At 51.5% G+C, this 20,796-nt stretch overlaps 1 protein-coding gene across 1 annotated transcript in view; it reads right to left on the minus strand.

Moving 5' to 3' along the window:
* The window catches only part of LOC135899638 (acetylcholinesterase-like), a 215,346-nt gene that overhangs the window by 68,545 nt on the left and 126,005 nt on the right, over positions 1-20,796 (minus strand). Inside the window, exon 5 of the mRNA XM_065428944.1 lies at positions 15,355-15,622. Coding sequence (XP_065285016.1) covers positions 15,355-15,622 — 268 coding nt within the window. The remainder of the gene's footprint in view (positions 1-15,354; positions 15,623-20,796) is intronic.

Consider the following 20,796-nt stretch of genomic DNA (forward strand, 5'->3'; position numbering starts at 1 on the left):
TGTGCAGGGGATGCGGCATCGCCAACCCGGACGAACAACACAAGTGCGACCCCAAATGCAGGCTGTGCGGAGGCCGACACTTCACCGCTGCCAAGGAATGCAAGCAGAGGTACCAGACGCCGTACCTCGTCAGACGCAGGCGCGGGGACCGATCCCGAGCCAATAGAAGCAAGTCTCCGGCCCTCGCCATGGGCGAGCGACAACTCCCGGCCTCCGCCGGTCGCTCCGCGGCTCGCGGGAGCTCTAGATCCAGGAGCCCCTCTCCGCCTTCCGGACGCCGTTCCAGGTCCAGGGGAAGATCCCGGTCCAGGGGAAGATCTATGTCCAGGGACAGATCCGGAAGCCGCTCCAGGAGCCGCTCTGTCTCGAGGGCCCGGTATGAGTCCAGTGCCGGCCAGCAGAGGAAGAGAAAGTCGACGCTATCGTGGGCAGATATGGTTGCTGGCGGCGCCCACGCGAGATCCTACCGGGGCCCACGCGACCCGCTTCCAGAGCAATCCAGGCACGCCGAGGTAGCGCGCCTTATGAAGGAAAACGCGGACTTAAAAGAAATGATCAGAAAGATGGCTAGTGAAATGATAGAGATAAAGAAATTGGTAATCAGTCAGAGTGCTACATCCAACGCGTCGGCGCCGACCGCCACAGAAGCACCAGTTCCGGCCTGCGACTCGGCCGGCGCCGCCAAGCGTAGGGCAGTTTCCAGTAAGGACGATTCAGACTCGCAAACATATGAGATCAAAGGCATGCTGGCTACGCTCACTAAGAGTGTGCAGCAGTTACAACAAGGCTTAGCACAGGTGCAAGTCGCCCTTGGAGACCCGCGGAGAGGCCTAGGTGCGCTGGCCGATCGCATGGACGCCCTCGAGCGTCTGGTGATCCCGAATAATAATACGTCCGTAACTCCGATGCAGGTTGTTGTTCCGAACGCGTCGGGGACTCAGATCAGGGCTACGAGCACATCGGCACGTCAGAGTGGGGGGAACTTCTTGCGTGCACCTGTGCTTACAGCGGGTACCCCGGACACTTTATCTAATCATGGATAGTTCCAAAGAGGAGTTCAAAATTTGGCAGTGGAACTGCAGGGGGTACTCCAATAAGAGGGCTCCTTTGCAGCAATATTTAAGATCGCTACCTAACAAACCGCAAGTAATAGCATTACAGGAAACCCTCGTCTCTGCCGCATCCCTCTCTGGTTATCGTGCCGTCTCCGTGCAGGGCGAAGGTCGGGGAGTGTGCACGTTAATTGACAGGAGGCTTACACACTTGTCTCACGACCTGAAGCTGGCGAGTTGCAAGGTCGAATACGTCATGTCGGAGGTTCTGCTCAACACGAGACAACGCAACCAGCGAAGAAACAGCGTGTTTATTCTCAACATCTACAGCAATCCCAGGCACTCGCAACAGCAGTTCAAAACGATACTCAAGAAGTCCGTCGACCTGGCCGGCACCCATCCCTTGGTCGTCGTCGGAGATTTCAACGCACCGTACGGCGTGTGGGGGTACGTCTACGACACGAGCAAGGGCCGGGGTCTGTGGCAGAACGCCAACGAAATGGACCTCACGCTCATCACGGACAAGGCGTTCCCCACCCGAATCGGCAACTCGGTGAGCCGGGACACCACCCCCGATCTGGCGTTCGTGAAGAACGTCGAGGGAGCCGAGTGGAGCAACACCGCAATAAATTTTGGCAGCGACCATTATGTGCTCGAGACCCGCTTCGAAGTCACCCGAAGTAAATCCAGGGAATTCACTGTCACGGACTGGGACCTTTTTCGCAAGCTCCGCGGCAACGACAGCGCACCCGTCCCCAAAGACCTGGAAGATTGGTGCGAGCGAATCAAGAGTGACGCCGAGTCATCCACTAAGAAGATCGTCAGCGACCTGGAGGTAGAAAAAATGGACAGCAGGCTGGCCCATCTGATCGAGGCCAAGCAGGCGCTGCTTCTAAGATGGAAGGGACAAAGGTTTAACCGAAGATTAAGGAAAAAGATCTCCGAGCTTAACAAGGCCATCGAAGATCACTGTCGGACCCTCGGCAAGCAGCAATGGGACGAGGTCTGTGACTCGATAGACGGGCAGATGCGTAACGGCAAGTCCTGGGGCATGCTTAAACATCTCCTCGACGAGGGCAGCACCAGATCCAGTCAGAGACACACGCTCGCCAGAGCCCTGCACGAAGCTACCACATCCTCTTCCGGGGACGAGCTGGTTGCCAAGCTCACGGAGAAATACCTTCCCATAAAGCGTGGAAACGAGGAAGACCGGTTTCCTGACTACCTCGGCCCAAGCCGTCCGGAATTGGACGAAGACTTTACCGTGGGGGAAATTAGGCAAGCCATTTTCGCGCTCAAGGGGAAGTGTGCGCCAGGTGCCGACAGAATCACCAACAAGATGCTGCGGAATCTTGACGACGGTTCGATCGCATACCTCACTGAGAAGATCAACGAGACCTGGAATAACGGCAGCGTCCCAGAGCAATGGAAGACCGCCAACGTCGTCCTGATCCCCAAACCCGGCAAGGCTCCGAACGTGGACAACCTCCGACCGATCTCTCTCACCTCCTGCGTTGGGAAAGTGGCGGAGCATGTCGTCCTCAACAGACTAAACAGATATCTCGAAGAGAACAACATCTATACTCACAACATGATTGGCTTTCGTGCCGGCCTCTCGTCGCAGGACGCCATGAAGATGATCAAACATCAAATCATCGACGGCAGTACCAGAGACACCAGGGCCCTGCTCGGACTCGACCTCGAGAAAGCCTTTGACAACGTTCTCCACGAATACATTCTGGCCTCCGTGGCAGACCTCGAGCTGGGCCTCAGACTATATAACTACGTCCGTTCGTTCCTGACGGGGAGGAAAGCGAAGCTGCGGATCGGCGACTTTGTCTCCGACGAGTTGCTCCTGGGCCCACGGGGCACGCCGCAAGGCTCAGTCATTTCTCCTGCACTCTTCAACATCTGCATGATCGGCCTCTCGAGGAATCTGGCTCAAGTTGAAGGTATCAAACACACCATCTACGCAGACGACATCACCATCTGGTGCACCGGCGGTAGCGAAGGGCAAGTGGAAAGCGCCATGCAAGAGGCGGTAGACGTCACGGAGCAGTACCTGCTACCCACCGGACTCAGATGCTCCCCGACCAAATCTGAGCTTCTCCTTTATAGAAAAGAAAAAGGGCGCAGACCCAAGGGCTGGAAACCGGTCTCGGAAAGTGACATTCATCTGTTCACTCGGAGCGGTGACCCGATACCCCGGGTCGACACCATCAGAGTCCTGGGTATGTTTATAGAATCACGCGGCGGCAACGGCACTGCGTTACGCAAGATAATTGCGAAAACCGACAATGCTTTTCGCCTTGTCCGAAGGGTCACGAACAGACATCGTGGCCTCAAGGAGGACAACCTGCTTCGGCTCATCAACGCCTTTGTGCTGTGTCACTTCACCTACACGGTGGCCATGCACAACTGGCTCAGAGCCGAGCGGGAAAAGCTTAATGCCCTCATTAGAAAATTCTTCAAGAGAGCCCTCGGGCTGCCCGTCCGAACGCATACAGAGGACCTGCTTCGGCTCGGCATACACAACACCATGGAGGAGATAGCCGAGGCTCAGGAACGGGCCCAGCTAACTCGGCTGTCCACCACGCCGGCCGGCAGGCGTATCCTCGAGGAGCTCGGACTCGCACCAACCAAGAACTTGGCTGAAGACACCCAAATCCCCAGAGAAATAGGGGAGAAGATCGTGGTCGCCCCTTTGCCCCGCAACGTTCATCCCGTTCACAACGCAGGTCGTCGCAAGGCAAGAGCAGTGAATATGCTAAAGCAAGTACACAGGGACAAAATCACAGCAAGCTTCGTGGACGCAGCTGCATACCGAGACGGCAAGGCTTTTGCGGTTTCCGTCGTTGACACGCTGGGTAAAGTTATCAACTGTGCTTCCGTCCGGACGACGAACACAGAGGTGGCCGAGCAAGTGGCCATTGCACTCGCCATGCAAGACGGTCGGAGAGACAGTGTGTATAGCGATTCGAAAGCTGCCATCAGGGCATTCCAGAAAGGCCGGGTAGCCCGGCAGGTAGTTCAAATTCTGAAAGGCGCCAAACACGGCAACACCTCCATGCACTCGATTTTTTGGTTCCCTGCACACGTGGGGGCGATTGAGGGGGTTCCTCTGAACCTCAACGAGTCTGCCCACGAGGCTGCGCGTGGCTTTACCGACCGCGCTGCCCTCGGGTCGGGCGACTCTCTCCCCGGACACCGAGACGCTCCTCTCACACACAACGAAATAACTAAATTCTTCTACTTAGAGAGAAGGGTTTTCCCCCCGCCTCACTCCAAGTTAAGCAGGCCGCAGGCGGTCACACTAAGACTTCTGCAAACGAACTCGTACCCAAATCCGGCGACCCTTAATAGCATATATCCAGAGATTTATACCAATTGTTCCTGCGTGGCCTGTGGTGAGGTAGCTACGTTGCCTCATATGCTCTGGGAGTGCGGGTCGCTGGGCCCGAAGTTCACCAAGGAAGAGTGGGACGCCCTCCTGCGAAGTCCCGTCTTTGAGGATCAAATCCTGGCCGTCCAGCGCGCCCGCGATCGGGCCGGCAGACTAGATCTGTCAGTCCCGTCGTGGGATTAGCCAGGTGCGCGTTTTATCGCACTTTGCTGGACCAAATAAAAGTTTATTCACTCACTCACTCAAGGCATTTCAAGAACTCAAACGACGCATGCAGTCGCCGCCGGTACTTGCACACTTCGACGAGGACGCCGATACCGAAATCCACATTGACGCCAGTAGCCTAGGCCTCGGTGCCGTCCTAGTCCAGAGGAAAGAAGGACTTGAAAGGGTGATATCGTATGCTAGCCGGTCGCTGTCAAAAGCCGAAAGCAACTATTCTACGACTGAAAAGGAATGCCTTCCCATCATTTGGGCTACAGCTAAATTCCGCCCTTACCTCTATGGCAGGCCATTCAAAGTCGTCAGTGACCATCACGCATTGTGTTGGCTAGCTAACTTAAAGGACCCTTCAGGACGGCTGGCGCGGTGGAGCCTCAGACTACAAGAATATGACGTCACGGTAATATACAAGTCCGGAAGAAAACACTCCGACGCCGACTGCTTATCGCGCGCCCCCATCGTTCCCCCGCCGCAAGACGACGAGGACGACGACGCCTTCCTTGGGATAATAAGCGCGGAAGACTTCACTAAACAGCAACGAGCCGACCCGGAGCTAAAAGGCCTCGTCGAGTATTTGGAAGGGAACACCGACGTTGTCCCTAGGGCATTTAAGCGCGCGTTGTCTTCGTTCACGCTACAAAACAACCTGCTCGTGAAGAACAACTTCTCACCAGTCCGCGCCAGCTACCTTCTTGTTGTACCGTCAGCGCTGCGTCCAGAAATACTGCACGCCCTACACGACGATCCAACCGCTGGGCACCTCGGATTCTCCCGGACGCTGTCGAGAATACAAGAAAGGTATTACTGGCCGCGTCTGACCGCCGACGTCGCCCGTTACGTCAAGACAGCCCGATACTGTCAACGACGCAAGACACCACCGGCAAGGCCAGCAGGATTGCTACAGCCGATCGAACCTCCTCGCCGACCATTCCAGCAGATTGGGATGGATTTGTTGGGGCCGTTTCCGATATCAACATCCGGGAATAAGTGGATCGCCGTGGCGACGGACTATCTCACCCGTTTTGCTGAAACTAAAGCTCTACCAAAAGGCAGCGCAGCCGAAGTGGCGAAATTTTTCGTGGAGAACATCCTGCTGCGACATGGTGCCCCAGAAGTCCTCATCACCGACAGAGGAACGTCTTTTACAGCAGAGCTCACCCAAGCCATTCTGCAGTACAGCCAGACAAGCCACAGGAGGACAACTGCCTACCATCCGCAGACGAATGGTCTCACGGAGCGCCTGAACAAGACCCTCGCCGACATGCTAGCAATGTACGTCGACGTCGAACACAAGACGTGGGACGCCATCCTGCCGTACGTAACCTTTGCGTACAACACGGTGGTGCAAGAAACAACGCAGATCACGCCGTTTAAGCTGGCTTACGGCAGGAACCCGACGACGACGCTTGACGCCATGCTGCCGCACGTAAGTGACGAAGAGAATGTTGACGTCGCTAACTATCTCCAGCGCGCCGAAGAAGCCCGACAGTTCGCCCGCCTGCGAATCAAGAGCCAGCAGAGGACCGACAGCCGACACTACAACCTCCGACGACGCTTCGTCGAGTACCAACCTGGCGACCGTGTTTGGGTCTGGACCCCGATACGCCGACGAGGACTCAGTGAGAAACTACTCCGACGCTATTTCGGACCCTACAAGGTCATCCGACGTATTGGCGCTCTGGACTATGAGGTCGTGCCAGACGGCATTTCGCATTCAGAGCGGCGCCGCGCACGATCTGAAGTGGTCCACGTGGTGCGCCTTAAATAAACCCTTTTACGGACGCTGACGAACTTCGCCATTTTTGTTCTTTTCTTTGCTGCGAGTGCTTTTGTTTATTAGCTTCGTTTGTTTGCAGCATCGGGTCGATATCGGGTCGATGCTTCTTTAAGAGGGGGGTATTGACACGTGTACTACTTATCTTTATCGGGCGACCACGTTTCGCCGCTTAACAACTGTAATCGCACAGCGAGGGACGCGCCTGCATGTATGCGACGTTTCTGGAAAGTTATCGATGCTTCTACGCGGCCGTCTGCTGTCGCCGAACCTTGTGTTATCTGATTTCATCGCCTAACGCGAATGGTGTAGAACTTTGTGGAAGGCACGCGGGTCCGAACGATTAGTCTGAAACATTCGACGACTGCGCTATAAAAGCCGACGCGCTTGACCCGCTGATCAGATTTTCGACGATCGCCGACTTTGTTCGCCGCTTTCGTTGTGCTTTAAGTGTAGCCTGTTTTGTGGCCACAGGTTCGCCCAATAAAAGCTAGTTTTGTCTTTCACAGTACTGCTACTGTGTTCTTTAACGTCACTACCACGTGACAATATATACACCATTTCTACATACCCACCTGAATAAAGGGGGAGCTTGTGTGCAGAAAAAGATAAGCGCATTAGAGAATAAACAGCCGCCAGGACGCGCTTTCTACTTCGTGCACCTTCCACGGTCATTTCATCTTAGCTCAGAGGTATTCGAGTGGCGCCCTCTCGCGGGTGAAGTCAGTGCCGCGCCGTGCGTGCGCTGGCTACCGGACGGCAACTTGAAGCTGTCGGCCGATGTGCTCTGCGCCGAGTGTTTAAAATGCGATTCGGCGGTAACGTTCCACGGCACTATTCGCTGCGAAATCGAGCGGAGTCGCACTCCTCACCAGACCTCGGGTGGATTGCTCCTGGCGTCGTCTGCTGGTCATCGGTGCGCACACATGCGTGTACGGCGGTGGTTACTCGTCACTGCAGTCCCATTGTCGTGGGGCGCACTCATAATGATTTGGTGGCCCTTTTTAACGCGATAGCGTTATGGAGCTCGTGTCGCAGAAAAGCCGTTGTCGTCGGCGTCGGCGTTTGCGGCGTTGACCGTGAGCGATAAATCACGGCAGGCACTCCATAAATAAAAAGCAACTTCCAAGAAGGGCTGGGTGGGAATCGAACCAGGGTCTCCGGAGTGTGAGACGCTACCACTCAGTCACGATTTCAATGCTTCCAAAAGGTACAAACGCGCCTCTAGTGAATGCGGTGTTGCCTTCGAAACGAGCCGTGGAAAGTTATACTGTGGTGTATATCGGTAATTATGAACATGTAACTTACAGAAGTCGCAATTACACGAGTAGCGAAGTGCGTTTCGCTGCATTTCTTCTGCGCTTTCCGCACACGGAGAGCCATCTTGCGGCAAACACAGAAGACCCCCTCCTCTCCATGTACGGCGCTGCCCCGACAGATGGCGCGCCACGCGCGCATTGGAGCTGTCGCGGCTCGGACTCTCTCCCCTGACAACGCTTCGCCTTGCTCCCTCTGTAGAATCAAGCGTCCTTCCTTTCTTTAGATCATTATCTGTCTATCTCTCTGCCCGTGCCGATCACGACGTTTGGCTGGCGTGCATCATTTCCCCCTCCGGGATACCGAGTTCTTTGGTTCGCTCCGCTTGCTCAGGCGCACGTTTCGTTGCTGCGCCGAACGCCGCGTTGCTCGACCATATGGCTCGACGCTCACCGCGTCCGATGCGGGGCGCCTCGTAAGTGATGGCTGCCCTGTAGCCCATTGTCTTACACCCCTTGGCGGGTCGACGGGAACGCTGTCGCGTTCCACTCTTGAAGGCGAAGCTTAAGCGTCCTACAAATTTTTTTTTATGATGAATTGCCGCAGTTGGATGCGTATACTGTGTCTGGGCTGTAATGCTGTGTTCCACTGTGAAGCGTGTGCTGCGTGTTCGGTCGCCTGCTCCGCTGGCCGCCGACATTCCAGTCACGCTGAATGGCCGAGGCAGCAACACATCGCGAAAGACGTTCCATGCCACTTTCAGGAAACTACGTGGCCGCTGCGGCGCGCGTTGATGAATGCACCGCTGTAGTGGCATTGCAGCAAAATGCAGGTCCGGAATGTATCATACAAGGGCTGACAAATTTGGTGGGCAAAACAAAGTTATGTAGTCGTAGGCTGTATTGCTGACCTTCTCAAGAGAGTATTCTTTAAACTTGATTACTTTCGCCCTGCTCGCCTGTTAGTCGGCTCAGCGCTCTTTGACCCCGCCGTCGGTAGCGAGCACGGGCCGCGTTCGCCCGTCGACGGGGATTACGTAGTGCTAGCGCGTAACACAAAAGAAGCGGCAAACTTTACTTAGACCACCGCTCTCAATATAACTTTTTAAATCTGTAAACGCGTCATACGTAAAAATAAAGCAAGAAAATTGACAAGATGAAGTTTGCTGTTACTTGACCGAACAAGTAGCTCAAGCGCTAAACACAGAATAAAATGTTCACAGCCTTTCTAACATTTTATTTCCTTTTATAACATAACGTTCTTATATATATAACGCATATGCATGTATAACGCTGATAACGTGATGTTTTCGGAGTTGTTTTCAGTAGACTGAAAGTGCGTTGAACAGAAATAGTTTTATACCAATATAAAAAAGATGCATTAGAAAGTCGTAATTAGATTTATTTGTAAGATAATACTGCAAAGAATGCTTGACGAGTGCGAAACATGAAAGACCGCGCTCCTACTAATGTTCGAGATAAACCACTTGCCAGCAAAATTATGAAATTTTTCTTGTCAGAGAACGTTTAGTATTGCAACACCAAGTGACTATAGAATTATGTGCCAAATCTAAAATTTTGTATTCAACTGCAATGCCGCTTAGTCGACGCGGCATTTTACGAATGAACCTTGCGATCGTGCTCCATTTCCAGTGTGCGCAGTCTCTCATTTTACTAGCTCGGGGCGATGTTTTATGACTGAGTCACGAAATTTATTATGTGCCCTGCCCGCGAGGTCCATGGTTATATGAACAGAAATTTCTTTACAATAAAAAAACAATAATTTCTGGGGTTTTAAGCGCCATAACCATATGATATGTTTATGAGCTGCGCCGTAGTGGAGGACTGCAGAATAATTTTGACTATCTGCGTTTCCTTAGCGTGCATACATGCCTAAGTGTATACGAGCGTTCTTGCGTTTCGCCCCCATTTAAATGCGGCCAGGGTCGAATCAGCGACCTCGAACTCGGGAGCGCAACGCCACGTCCAATGGGCTAACACATCGGGTGGTTACATGGAGGAAACATTAGATACATAACGTTTGTTGTCCTCCTGCAGGTGCTGGCATCTGGGAATCTAACACTAGCAAAAAGTACAGACGTGCTAAGCGAGCACGCCGTCGGAGCGCGAGCAAACGCACGAAAATGAAGCTGTTTCAGACGGAGCGCATGCAGACGACAACGTCAGTGATTATGATGATTAATAATGACAACGATGTTGATTTATTCGCATCCCCTTTCAGACGGGCCGTTGACAAACCATGACCTTGCCTGCTCTGGTTACTCGGGTCAATGCTTTTCCTTCCAGCAATCTTGTACGCATCCCATTAATCTTCTCTATCTACCTCGTTGTCTATGCCTGTAACGGGTCCGGTCGTATTATCTCCTTCCTGTTTTTTTTCTCCAATACTCTAAATGCCTCTTGCTTATCCCGACTGCTGACCGGTTGATGCTTCCATCCACTTTAAATCCAAGCGCCCCTTGGAGTCGTGCGTACAGCAGTGGGTGAGTCCCTTCGCATACCATTAGGATGTGCTGAGGGGCCGCCGGATTTTCGCTGCAGCTTACACATGCCTCATATAATTGCGAATATTTGTACCGCTACCTTTTTCGTCCTTAGACAACCAGCTCGAGCCTGAAATAGTAAGGCACTTCCCTTCGCGTTATCGTACAGACTTTTTCTTCTAATTTATTTTTTCTAATTCTTGTAAATATCCACGGTCTTCTTCGTTTCCGCTCCTTGCAACCAATTCACTGCCTCTGCTTCTCTAACTATCTTTCTGATTACTCCTGGCTGCCTATCTATGCTTTCAATAACCCTGCACTCTGTTGCCAACTCTCTTCGCCTCTTCTTCCATTCTGCGTCCACGCTTTTCAGCTCCAGATACTTGCGCACTTTAGCCGCCTATTTATTTTCATCCATGTTCCCGAGCCTTTCTTCAAAACTGGAATTGCCCTGCGCATCTCTGACTTGCAAAGCGGCCCAGCCCATGCCACCCTGCACTGCCTCATTTTTGGTTTCCCCGTGGGCTCCAAAAGCCAACCGGCCCACCGATCATTGTTTAACTTTCAACCCCGACAATGTATCAGATTTTAGGCACAGAATGTCACCTACGAATGCCAACGCTGGCACCATGACTCCTTTCCAGATTCCACAGATTACGTAATTTATTGTGGCCCCAAAGTGCCCTATCTTTCCTTACTGCTGTATTTCGCTTCCATTTTATTTTCAGGCTATCTTGGTGAGCACCTGAGTAATTCTTTCTTTCGTTTACGTATACGCCAATGCATCTATATTGCTTTACTATGAGTGTGACTTGCTGAATTGATACCGCGTAGTTACTCGTCTCTTTATTAAAGATCGTAATTCCCTTTTTCTCTGTGCTAAATTTAAGACCTAGATTTGTCGTAGCGTTGCCACAGAAATTCGCAAGTGTCTGTAAATATCTTTTATTGCCCGCTAGTAGCACTATGTCCTCCGCATACATAAATCCAGCGAGCTTTTGTTGCACCATTTGTCCATTAGGCATGTATAATAAATCAAGCCCTCATTAGCTGTTTTCCAGTCGTCTTTCTATGCCCTTAACATAAAGCGCGAACAACAACGGAGACAGAGGACATCCTTGCGTTAGTCCTTGGTGAATTCCCACCACTTAATTACGTTTTTGGCCTTCCCATACAAGTCGTACTCGGTTGTCTCTATGTATCTCCTTCAGCAGCTCCACGAGATCATCACCTATGCCTTCGGGCTTAAGAATATCCCGCAGTAATTCCCTGTCTGCAGTTGTCGGAGGCTTCGTTAATATCCGATCTGTTCTGAGCTACTGAAATCTCTATGCACCGAGTTAGCACAAAAATATCTTCTAAGCGCCTGCCTGGTCTGAACCCATACCGCAGTTCCCCCAGTGCGCAGTTTTTCTCCACCCGCTTCGAGAGTTCTAATTTTATGGCTTGCATTGCCGTTCTATATATCACCGACGTCACTTTAACCGACCTGTGCCCTAACCTTATCACCTTTGCTTTTGTGGATGAGGTTCATTTTGCTGTCACGCAATCCAACCGGAACTTTCTTCGTTCTAATCCCTTGTTCAGTGTCATTAGTCGGCCGCGCCTTGCTCTCTAGACCGAGGTTTTTGATTAGCTGTATTGAAATTTCATCGGGTTCTGTGGCGGTGTGATTAAGAACATTTTCTTCTGCTTTTTCCAGTAAAAGTATTCCATGGTAAATTTTGATATCTCAGGCTTTTGATATCTTTTGAAAGCTCAGGCTTCTCTGTTGATGCTGTACCTGTTTGGGTCTGAACTATGCTTTCTCTTATGCCGAAATCAGCCCTAACAGTGTCTGTAATGTACCGTTGCGCATCGTCTCCTTCGAAAATGTTACCGCCTTCATACCCTATAGCCCTCTGTAAATTTTTTGTTGGAACTCCGAGCGCCCTCTTACACGGTTGCAGAATCTTTCTGGTGCGCCTTTGTCTCTTTTGGAAATGTTACGCGCGCAACTTTCACTTCAACTACAATCCGCCATTGAAACAGTCGAGACCTATATCCAAGGCACGGGGCTTCGCTGTTCCCCTGCGAAGTCCGAACTCCTTCTCTACAGGCCTACTCTCCGTGGCCGCCGTCCAAAATACTCCACCGCTAAACGCCATTACGAAGACATTGCGCTTCATCTCATGGATGGGAGCCCCATACCCCTAGTCACCAATATCCGCGTGCTCGGCTTGCTCATAGAGGCGAACGGAGCGAATGGCATGGCCCTCGCCAAAATCAAGATGAATACAGCCAACACCATGAGACCTTTCAAGCGGGTCTCCAACCGCCGTGGGGGTATGAAAGAGGAGAATCTGCTCCGATTAATCCAGTCATTCGTAATTTGCCACATCACCTACGTTGCTGCGTATCTAAACTGGTACAAGGCTGAATACACCAAGATCAACATACTTAATCGCGGTGTCTATAAACAAGCCCTCGGCCTCGCCGGTTGCACCAGCACTGACCTCCTCCTTCAACTAGGCGTCCACAACACACTGGACGAGCTCATCGAGGCCCAACGTCGCTCTCAGCTGGAGAGACTCAATCTCACAGCGACGGGTCGCCATATCCTCACCTCGCACGGTATCACCTACAACCATCAACACGGCCATAAGCACCAGATCCCCTCCACCATACGAGCTTGGATTCACGCCGATCCTATCCCCAGAAATATGCACCCCGAATACAACCACGCACGTCGCACAGCACGTGCCATGGTTCCAACCAAATCCCTTACTCGCCACGACGGTGTGAGTTTCGTCGACGCCGCCGAGTATCCCCACGGTACCCGCTTTGCAGCCGTCACCACGCGTGAAGGCTCCCTCCACCATGCTATCAGCCTAGTAACCCCACACGCTGAGGAACCTGAAGAAGTGGCCATCGCGGTAGCCACACTAGACCGAACATGCCATACCATCGTCTCTGACTCCCGCTTTGCCGTTATCAACTTTATCAACGGCCGTATTTCACACCAAGCCTTACGCATCTTGCAACAAGCGCCCCGCTCAACCGACCATCAGGTTACACTCGTCTGGTTCCCGGCTCATGTAGGCACCGTCCACCCGCACCTCCCCAACCTCAACGAGGTTACCCACTCCCTAGCGCGAGGCCTAGTTAACCGCGCGGGAGAAGGGGAGGCTGCCCCCACCGGTAGGGATCGCCTGACACGCTACAATGATCTTGTGAAGTCCTTTTACTTAGAGCGTAGAACCTTCCCCGGCCCACACAACAAACTATCCCGGGCGCAGGCTACAACTTTCCGCCTGCTACAAACCAATACTTACCCCTCATTACAACTTTACAACAAGATCTACCCAGACATTTACCCCAATCCCACGTGCCATATCTGCAAGACACAGCCAGCCACACTTCCACACATGCTTTGGGACTGTACACACCAATACCCCGACACTAACCCCACGACCCTCTCGTCGAGATGGCACGCTGCTCTGCGTAGCCCCAACCTTGACGACCAACTCTGGGCGACCCAGCAGGCCTGCGAGGCGGCGAAGAGGCAACACCTCGACGTCCCCACGTGGGAGGCCTAGGCCCAGCCACCATCTCTTGCTGGTTTCAATAAAGTTTATTCAGTCAGTCAACTTTCACTTGTGTATTTAATTTTCTCTTGCGCGAGATAACTCGCCATCCTTTTCTCCGCATTTGTTCCATCTAAGGAGGAGCTCTTCTTCGCGTAATCTCAACTTTTTGGCACCTCGACGATCCTTAGACGACTGCTTACGCTCTTCTACAGCTTTCTTTATTTGCTTATTCCACCACTCACGTGGTTTCCTCTATCCAACCAAACAGCTTTTTTCCCTCGTCTTATCTTCTTCTGCATAACGTCTACCAATTACTTATAGTCCAAGACTGTTGTATAAAACGACTGCATTGTCTTCTATGTGTTTCGCAATCCCTGTTATTTGCTTTTCATTCATTTTTAGAATTTCTGATGCTAACGGTAAGTGTTTTGCATTAGTATCTCAACCATATTTTGAGGTTAGACGTTTATGACCGCTACCCAAGCTGTCTTTTCCGTGTTGATCTATCATCATTTAGACTAGTTGTTCGTAGACCGTTTCTGAGACACATGACAGCCTATTTCCACACTGCCATGTTACCTGTCCATGACACTTATTCTTACTAATGAACTAATTTAAAGCTTTATTCATTGCACAGATACAGCACTTGAGAACCATCGTAATCAGTATATCAGTCTAAATACTTCATGTTCATATCTGCCACTAGTGTTACCTGGCCCGATTTCTTGAACTCACTATTAGCGCTTCTAAGGCAATCAATCAATTCCTTATTTTTATCTCTGCTGTCACTACATGTCCATAGGTAAGCTCCTCCATGCCACGTCTTTTTGTCTTGCCATGTACCGCTAATCCACAAATGCTGCTTACATGTCTCTTTTAGCCTTTTCAGACCTCGCCTACTGCTCCGCTTTTCCTTGACTCAGTCATTCTCTAGCCCTCTTCGCATACAAAATTGTCAATAGAAGGCGGCTGCTCCATATCTCGTAGATGCGTATCGGTCAAGGCGTACCGGACGGCGCAAATCGGTCGCGCCCGAGGCAAGGTCGTGTTTACCTCGCGCGATCGGCCGCAGCACCACCGGAGTGCGCGAAAGCCTCTTCGACGCATGAAAGACTGCGAGCGCCTCGGTGCGGCGAAGCAGCTGGCAACGCTCTATCCTTGCGAATTATACGGGCAGAGCGGAACCTGCCAGGGCGCGCATATCTCGGAGGCAAGGTCATGCGCGTGCATGCGAGCGCGACCAAACGCCACTGGTGGAGCATAGACGGAAAGGGCTGAGGCGGAACCCCTTGCGTATCTTCCACAGCACGCTAAGTATGAAATGGAGTGCCGTACTTCCGATGTAGGGCGTGAGAAATCTCTAATACGGCCTCACTGCCTTTGATGCGTCGGTTGCTCAGATTGACGTACATCTGCGAAGGATTATTTTTTTGCTTTCTTCAATGAGCTGGGAATAAGCAGTGATGCAAGACTGAAATATTTTAGGCGAAGACAGGGTGTTTTAACAAAAACTACACTTCTTTGGGTGAGAAGGGCGTGCATTACATCGCTCCATCAGATTCGTTTCGCCTGACCTGAGTGAGCGAGCTCTTGAGTGCCTCGCGGTCCATGCTGTCGAGCTGATCGGACAGTAGTTCGGGCCAAGGCTGAGGCCAAACGAGTGCCGTGACGCCCTCGTCAGAGGTGACGCCCGTGAGGAGGTCGACACTGGCATCGAAGAAACCCTTGCGCACGGCCACTGCGGGGACCTTGGGCAGGAACTGGTCGTGGTAAGTGGGCACGAACGGAAAGAACTTGCCCGGAACCGCCTCGGACGACGCCACCACCAGCTCGTCGGCGGATCTGTGCGGACACGTCGTGTCAATGACGCCTTGGTAACAGCTTAAGAGCGCAAGGAAATACGCATGCGCACACACACCTAAACGCACTCACAGATAGTGATACCCAACACAGCCCTCCCCCTATTTTTTGCACAAGCGCTCAGAGCGCTCGTGTGAAAGAAAATAAAACAGGTTGGAGGCCACTTTCTGATATGTTTGTGTGTGTGTGTGTGAGCGTGTGTACAAGTGTGTTTGTCGGCATTCTGAAGCTGTTACCAAGGTGGATTACCAATTAGCCAAGCTACCAGTTCATCTATGTCCATAACATGACAGGTCAACAACACTCTTCGTAACACATCTAGAGAAAAATACAAGAATAGGATACTATTATAGATATTGTAAGGAAGATAACGAATGTGCACACAGAGCCAGCAGCATCGGCAGCATCAAGCGCGCAGCGGAGGCTCGAGCTCGGGAACTGATCGGTGCATCCTAGAACCGGCGGTCGCTATGAACCTCAATAAATCTCCTTTGTAAGTGATGGAGCCGTGCGGGGTAACGTTCCATTCTACCATCTTGGAACTCTGTTCTCGGACACTATCCTCTGCCATGCCGGACGCCGACCAGCACACTCTTCCATCGCCACCCGTCCCTTGCGCTGGCACCATTCGCCAGCGGGAGCCTCCTATCTTCAGCGAAACCGACGACAACGACGTTGAAGAGTGGCTGTCGTCCTACGGACGGGTGAGCGTTCACAACAAATGGAATGACTCGGACAAACTGGCTTAAGTGTCATTCTACCTCGCGGGCGTGGCCAGTCTCTGGTTCAGAAATCATGAAAGGGATATCCGAACGTGGTCGGCGCTCAAGACGTCGATTACAGAAGTATTTGACCGACCCGCCGTCAGGAAACTCCGAGCCGAGCAGCGTTTGCGTACACGCGCACAGGACACGGGTGAGACATTCACCAGCTATATAGAAGACGTTCTCGATTTGTGCAGGCGCGTGAACGCTGCCATGACGGAAGCGGAAAAGATCAAGCACGTCATGAAGGGAATCGACGACGACACGTTCCAAATGCTTCTGGCCAAGGACCCGCGCACTGTTGGCGACGTCATCAGCTTGTGCCAGAGCTATGATGAATTGCGTAAGCAGCGAGCTCTGTCAAGGCGACATCCCACACCAAATGCGGCATCACTCTGCAGCCTTACCACCGGCCCAGAACAAGCCTCCCTGATAACGCAAATCAAGGATTTCGTCCGCGAAGAAATCCCACGACAGCTATCTCTGATGTCCGTCACTCAGGAGTCTGCCAGCACTTTGCCGTCTCATATCCGTAACGTGATCCACGAAGAGGTCGCGGAAGCGCTGCCGGCTGTTCACCAGCAGGATGTCGTGGCTACACCAGTCACTTATGCTACGGTTGCTGCAATGGCCCCTCGCACTGTGCCCGTGCGTCGCTTCCAGCAGCCTGTGCACCGCCCTCCACATCCCGTCCCCTGGACCACCACTGCCGATGCTGCTGTCCCAGTGTGCACGTTCGTTATCTTCCTTACAATATTAATATGCAAACTCTGCAGGACATAAGAACAGACATCAAAAACCAAAGCGAAGAAAAAGACCAAGCTGCACCAAATGACTTGCTGACAAAACAGTGCATCAGAAGTTGAACATCAAATGCTGCAGGTGAGTAGAGAAAGATGGGGGAGGAGCAGTAACAATATGGTCTGGTAAATCATCCCACTCATGAATTGTTTCCGGAAAGAAAGTATACTTAAAAATATTCATTCAGTGATCGGCTCGATGAGACACACAAGTTGGTGGCTTAATGTACAGGCTTGTCCACTCTTAGGGTGAACACGGCTCACCGTGGCCGCGCTCCGCGGGGCGCCAGTGCTTCCGGAGCGGCGGCGCATCGAAGCGAAGCGGTGCAGGCGCACACGGACTTCGGGGAGGCGCTTCGCGTCGTCTGCTACAGCGCTGGAGCGCGCCACTCTGGCTTTGCTGTAAAGTACACTTGGCTAGACCCAGATGCCTGAGCGACCGAGGCGGCGTGGCGGGAAGGCGCACTTCACTTACTGGAGCATTTTCCAGTTGGTTCGGTCTACAGCTTGTGAACAGTCTGCTTAATCAATATACATTAACAGAAACAAGCTTATCACCACATAAATCACTTAGCATGTTTTTAATAAGTGATGAGGCTAAAAATACAGTCATTTCTTCGCGCTCTTTATTAGGTTGGCGCCATTTTATTTGACTCTCACAGCACTTGGTGTAGTGCATACCGAGAAACCTATTAGGCGCGCTCTTCTTCGTTGGAGTCATCATGTGATGAGCCTAGCGCGCCATTTCGCGCATGTCTTGATGCTAGAACGAATGTGCTTAATTGACCTAAAAAAGCGACCGAAACCCGCAATAAATTCCACAGAAAGTTAGTGCACGATTGTTCAATCATGCATCATCATGTTTGCCATCGATTTTACCATTAACCCTTTGAGGGTTTTGCCGTACATGTACGGCAGCGGTTTTCTGTCCCGCAAGGTCTTTGCCGTACGGGTACGGTTTCGACCCTCCGTTTGAAATTTCGCGCCATAATGACGATGCACGCTTACTGGGATGTGCTGCCACCTCTTAGGTCTTACAAGAAGCGTTTGAAATTTGTGCTACCTTCTTGGGGAGATAAATAGAACTGACTTCAAGCTTCAGCGCGTCGCGCAGACTGCGGCCACACCCCTTTTGCGGTTTCGGTTTTGCCGCGTGATCGCAACGGAGGCGCGCAAAACGTCATTTTTCTCTTTGTCGGCACTCTCTTGCAAATGCTGTGGAAGTTGATTTCTATCTTGATTGGCACTGCTCTTAGCTTGTTTATAACCGCCGCTCGCGGGGTATTCTCGCTCTCAGCGGCAACGCGGTTTCGGTTCCGCCGCAACGGAGGCGCGCGAAACGTGATTTTTATCTTTGTCGGCACGCTATCGCAGGGGCGGCGGAAGTTGATTTCTATCTTGATTGGCACGGCTCTTAGCTCGTTTATCACCACCGCTCATGAGGTATTCTCGCTCTTTGCGGCTGCCCGGAGACTCGTGTTTCAAGGAGTACCACACTCTAAAATACTATTGAACATATTGTAGTTCTGAGTGATGCCGACACCAAAATACTGTTCCCTAATTTTTTTTACTATTTATTCCCGACTTTATACATCTTGTACATTCAATATCTGCAATAAAATAATTTGACCCTCCGGGAAAGTTTTTTTCAAAATAATTCGACCCTCAAAGGGTTAAGGAGGGCAATAATATTACTTCGACAGCAACTAAGAAGTGACATCCGCTACTTCGCGACTTTCTTATTGACGCGTTAATGTCGGTGGTATAGGGGTGCATATAGCGCTTTATGCGATGTTGGAAAGGGCTCTCCCCTGCATAGCAACTGATTTGGCGGCAGTTTTACTCCCCCTTTTCATCTTTCTACATCATATTTTTGTTGTCACAGATTGGTTAAAATCGCCGAAGCGGTGCCGGTCCTTTGACGGCTACGTGACGTGAGAAGGCGCATTCTTATTTAGAGGAATCGTCGGTCAGTTATTTGATTACATTGATTAGGTGGAGTGAAACATGTGGTGCCGTCGTTTATTTGGTTGTTTGTTTTTTTCTCCTTGGAGTCGATGCACACCGCATGCGAATGCCTTTTCTGTCCGTTTTGAATAGGTAATTGAATGGATGGATGAGCGGATGCAAAACTTTAATAAGGTCCTGAGGTACGCGACTCAGCGCGCTGCGGGCCGCTCCCACGTTGGGACAGTCAGGCCTTGCCCGACCGCGTAATTGAAGTGGAAAATCTATAATCTACATGTCTGTTTTCTAGCTTAAATTTCGTCTTGCCGGGTAATTAACTCGTTACTCGCTTGTATTTCATTTCAGTACTTCCACGGAATAGGTCATATGTATATTCTCACTAGCATATAATTGTGCGGTATGCGTCCCGAAGCGGCACATGGCCTCTGCGTTACGGCTTATATATAGGAGGGCATCGGATAAATTTGGACAAAAGGAGGAATTGATTTCTCTTTTTTTAGGGGTTAGGGGGGTGGCGAGGCTGAGTGGGTAAAACTAAAATATGAATACGGCACAGGAACCCTTGCCTTGAACAAGCGATGCTGTTGCCGTCATGGGGAAGTGGCCGGTCCGTGTGTTGGACGAACGTGGCCACGATAATTAAACCGGTGGTCATGAGGCCGGCCCGGTGTCGTCTGCCGTCAGCATGCCGGTGGTCGGCCAACGGGCTCGACATTTGTAAAAGCCAAGCCCGGCCCAAGCCAGATTGCTATGTTCGGGCCAGTCTACTTTTTTAACTGACCATGGGCGTGAGCCGGATCTACCAACGAGCCCCCCCCCCCTTTTTTTTTTGGCTTAGGTCATGCTACGCCATTTTAGCTTAATATGGTGATGTGGTGCAGCCAACGGCTGCTCAAGTGAGTGACTGGCCGCTCACGAGTTAAATATTCTGGGATGACTTGTCAAATCGAAAGACACCAGAGGTGTTTCCATTAAACGCATTTCTATCGACTTGCATGATGAATTGCATTTTGTTCGGTTGTCGGTTGCCGGGGCACTTCGGCGGCAAAAACGCTGTAACAGTGCAGGATTTTATTTCCCCGGTGCACTTTCGGAAACTGGCCATGTCGCGGGTACCGGAGAAAGAAAGACGACGCATTGTAGATCCGTGCCTACAAAACTATTCTCAACGCGTTATATTGTAGATGACAAAAAGGCCACTGAAAACTGTGAATCGAATAGTCCAGGCTTACAAGAAGGATGGAAGAATTGCGGATGCTCCCCGTAAAGCCCGGCAAACAGTGACCACTGAAGCTGAATACATGACCATTGTTGCGGCGGCTGCTGCAAACCCGACCTTTACCGCTCGGTAAATTAAGAACAACCTCTGGCTGGGTGACGTCTCTGACACGACTATCAAGCTTCGCCTCTACGCCCCAGCCTAATAAAGAGCGCGAAGAAATGACTGTATTTTTACCCTCATCACTTATAAAAACATGCTAAGTGATTTATGTGGTGATAAGCTTGTTTCTGTTAATGTATGTTGATTAAGCAGACTGTTCACAAGCTGTAGACCGAACCAGCTGGAAAATGCTCCAGTAAATGAAGTGCGCCTTCCCGCCACAGTCGCTCAGTCACCTGGGTC

The sequence above is a fragment of the Dermacentor albipictus genome, unplaced genomic scaffold (genome assembly GCF_038994185.2).
Source record: "Dermacentor albipictus isolate Rhodes 1998 colony unplaced genomic scaffold, USDA_Dalb.pri_finalv2 scaffold_16, whole genome shotgun sequence".
Taxonomy (NCBI): domain Eukaryota; kingdom Metazoa; phylum Arthropoda; class Arachnida; order Ixodida; family Ixodidae; genus Dermacentor; species Dermacentor albipictus.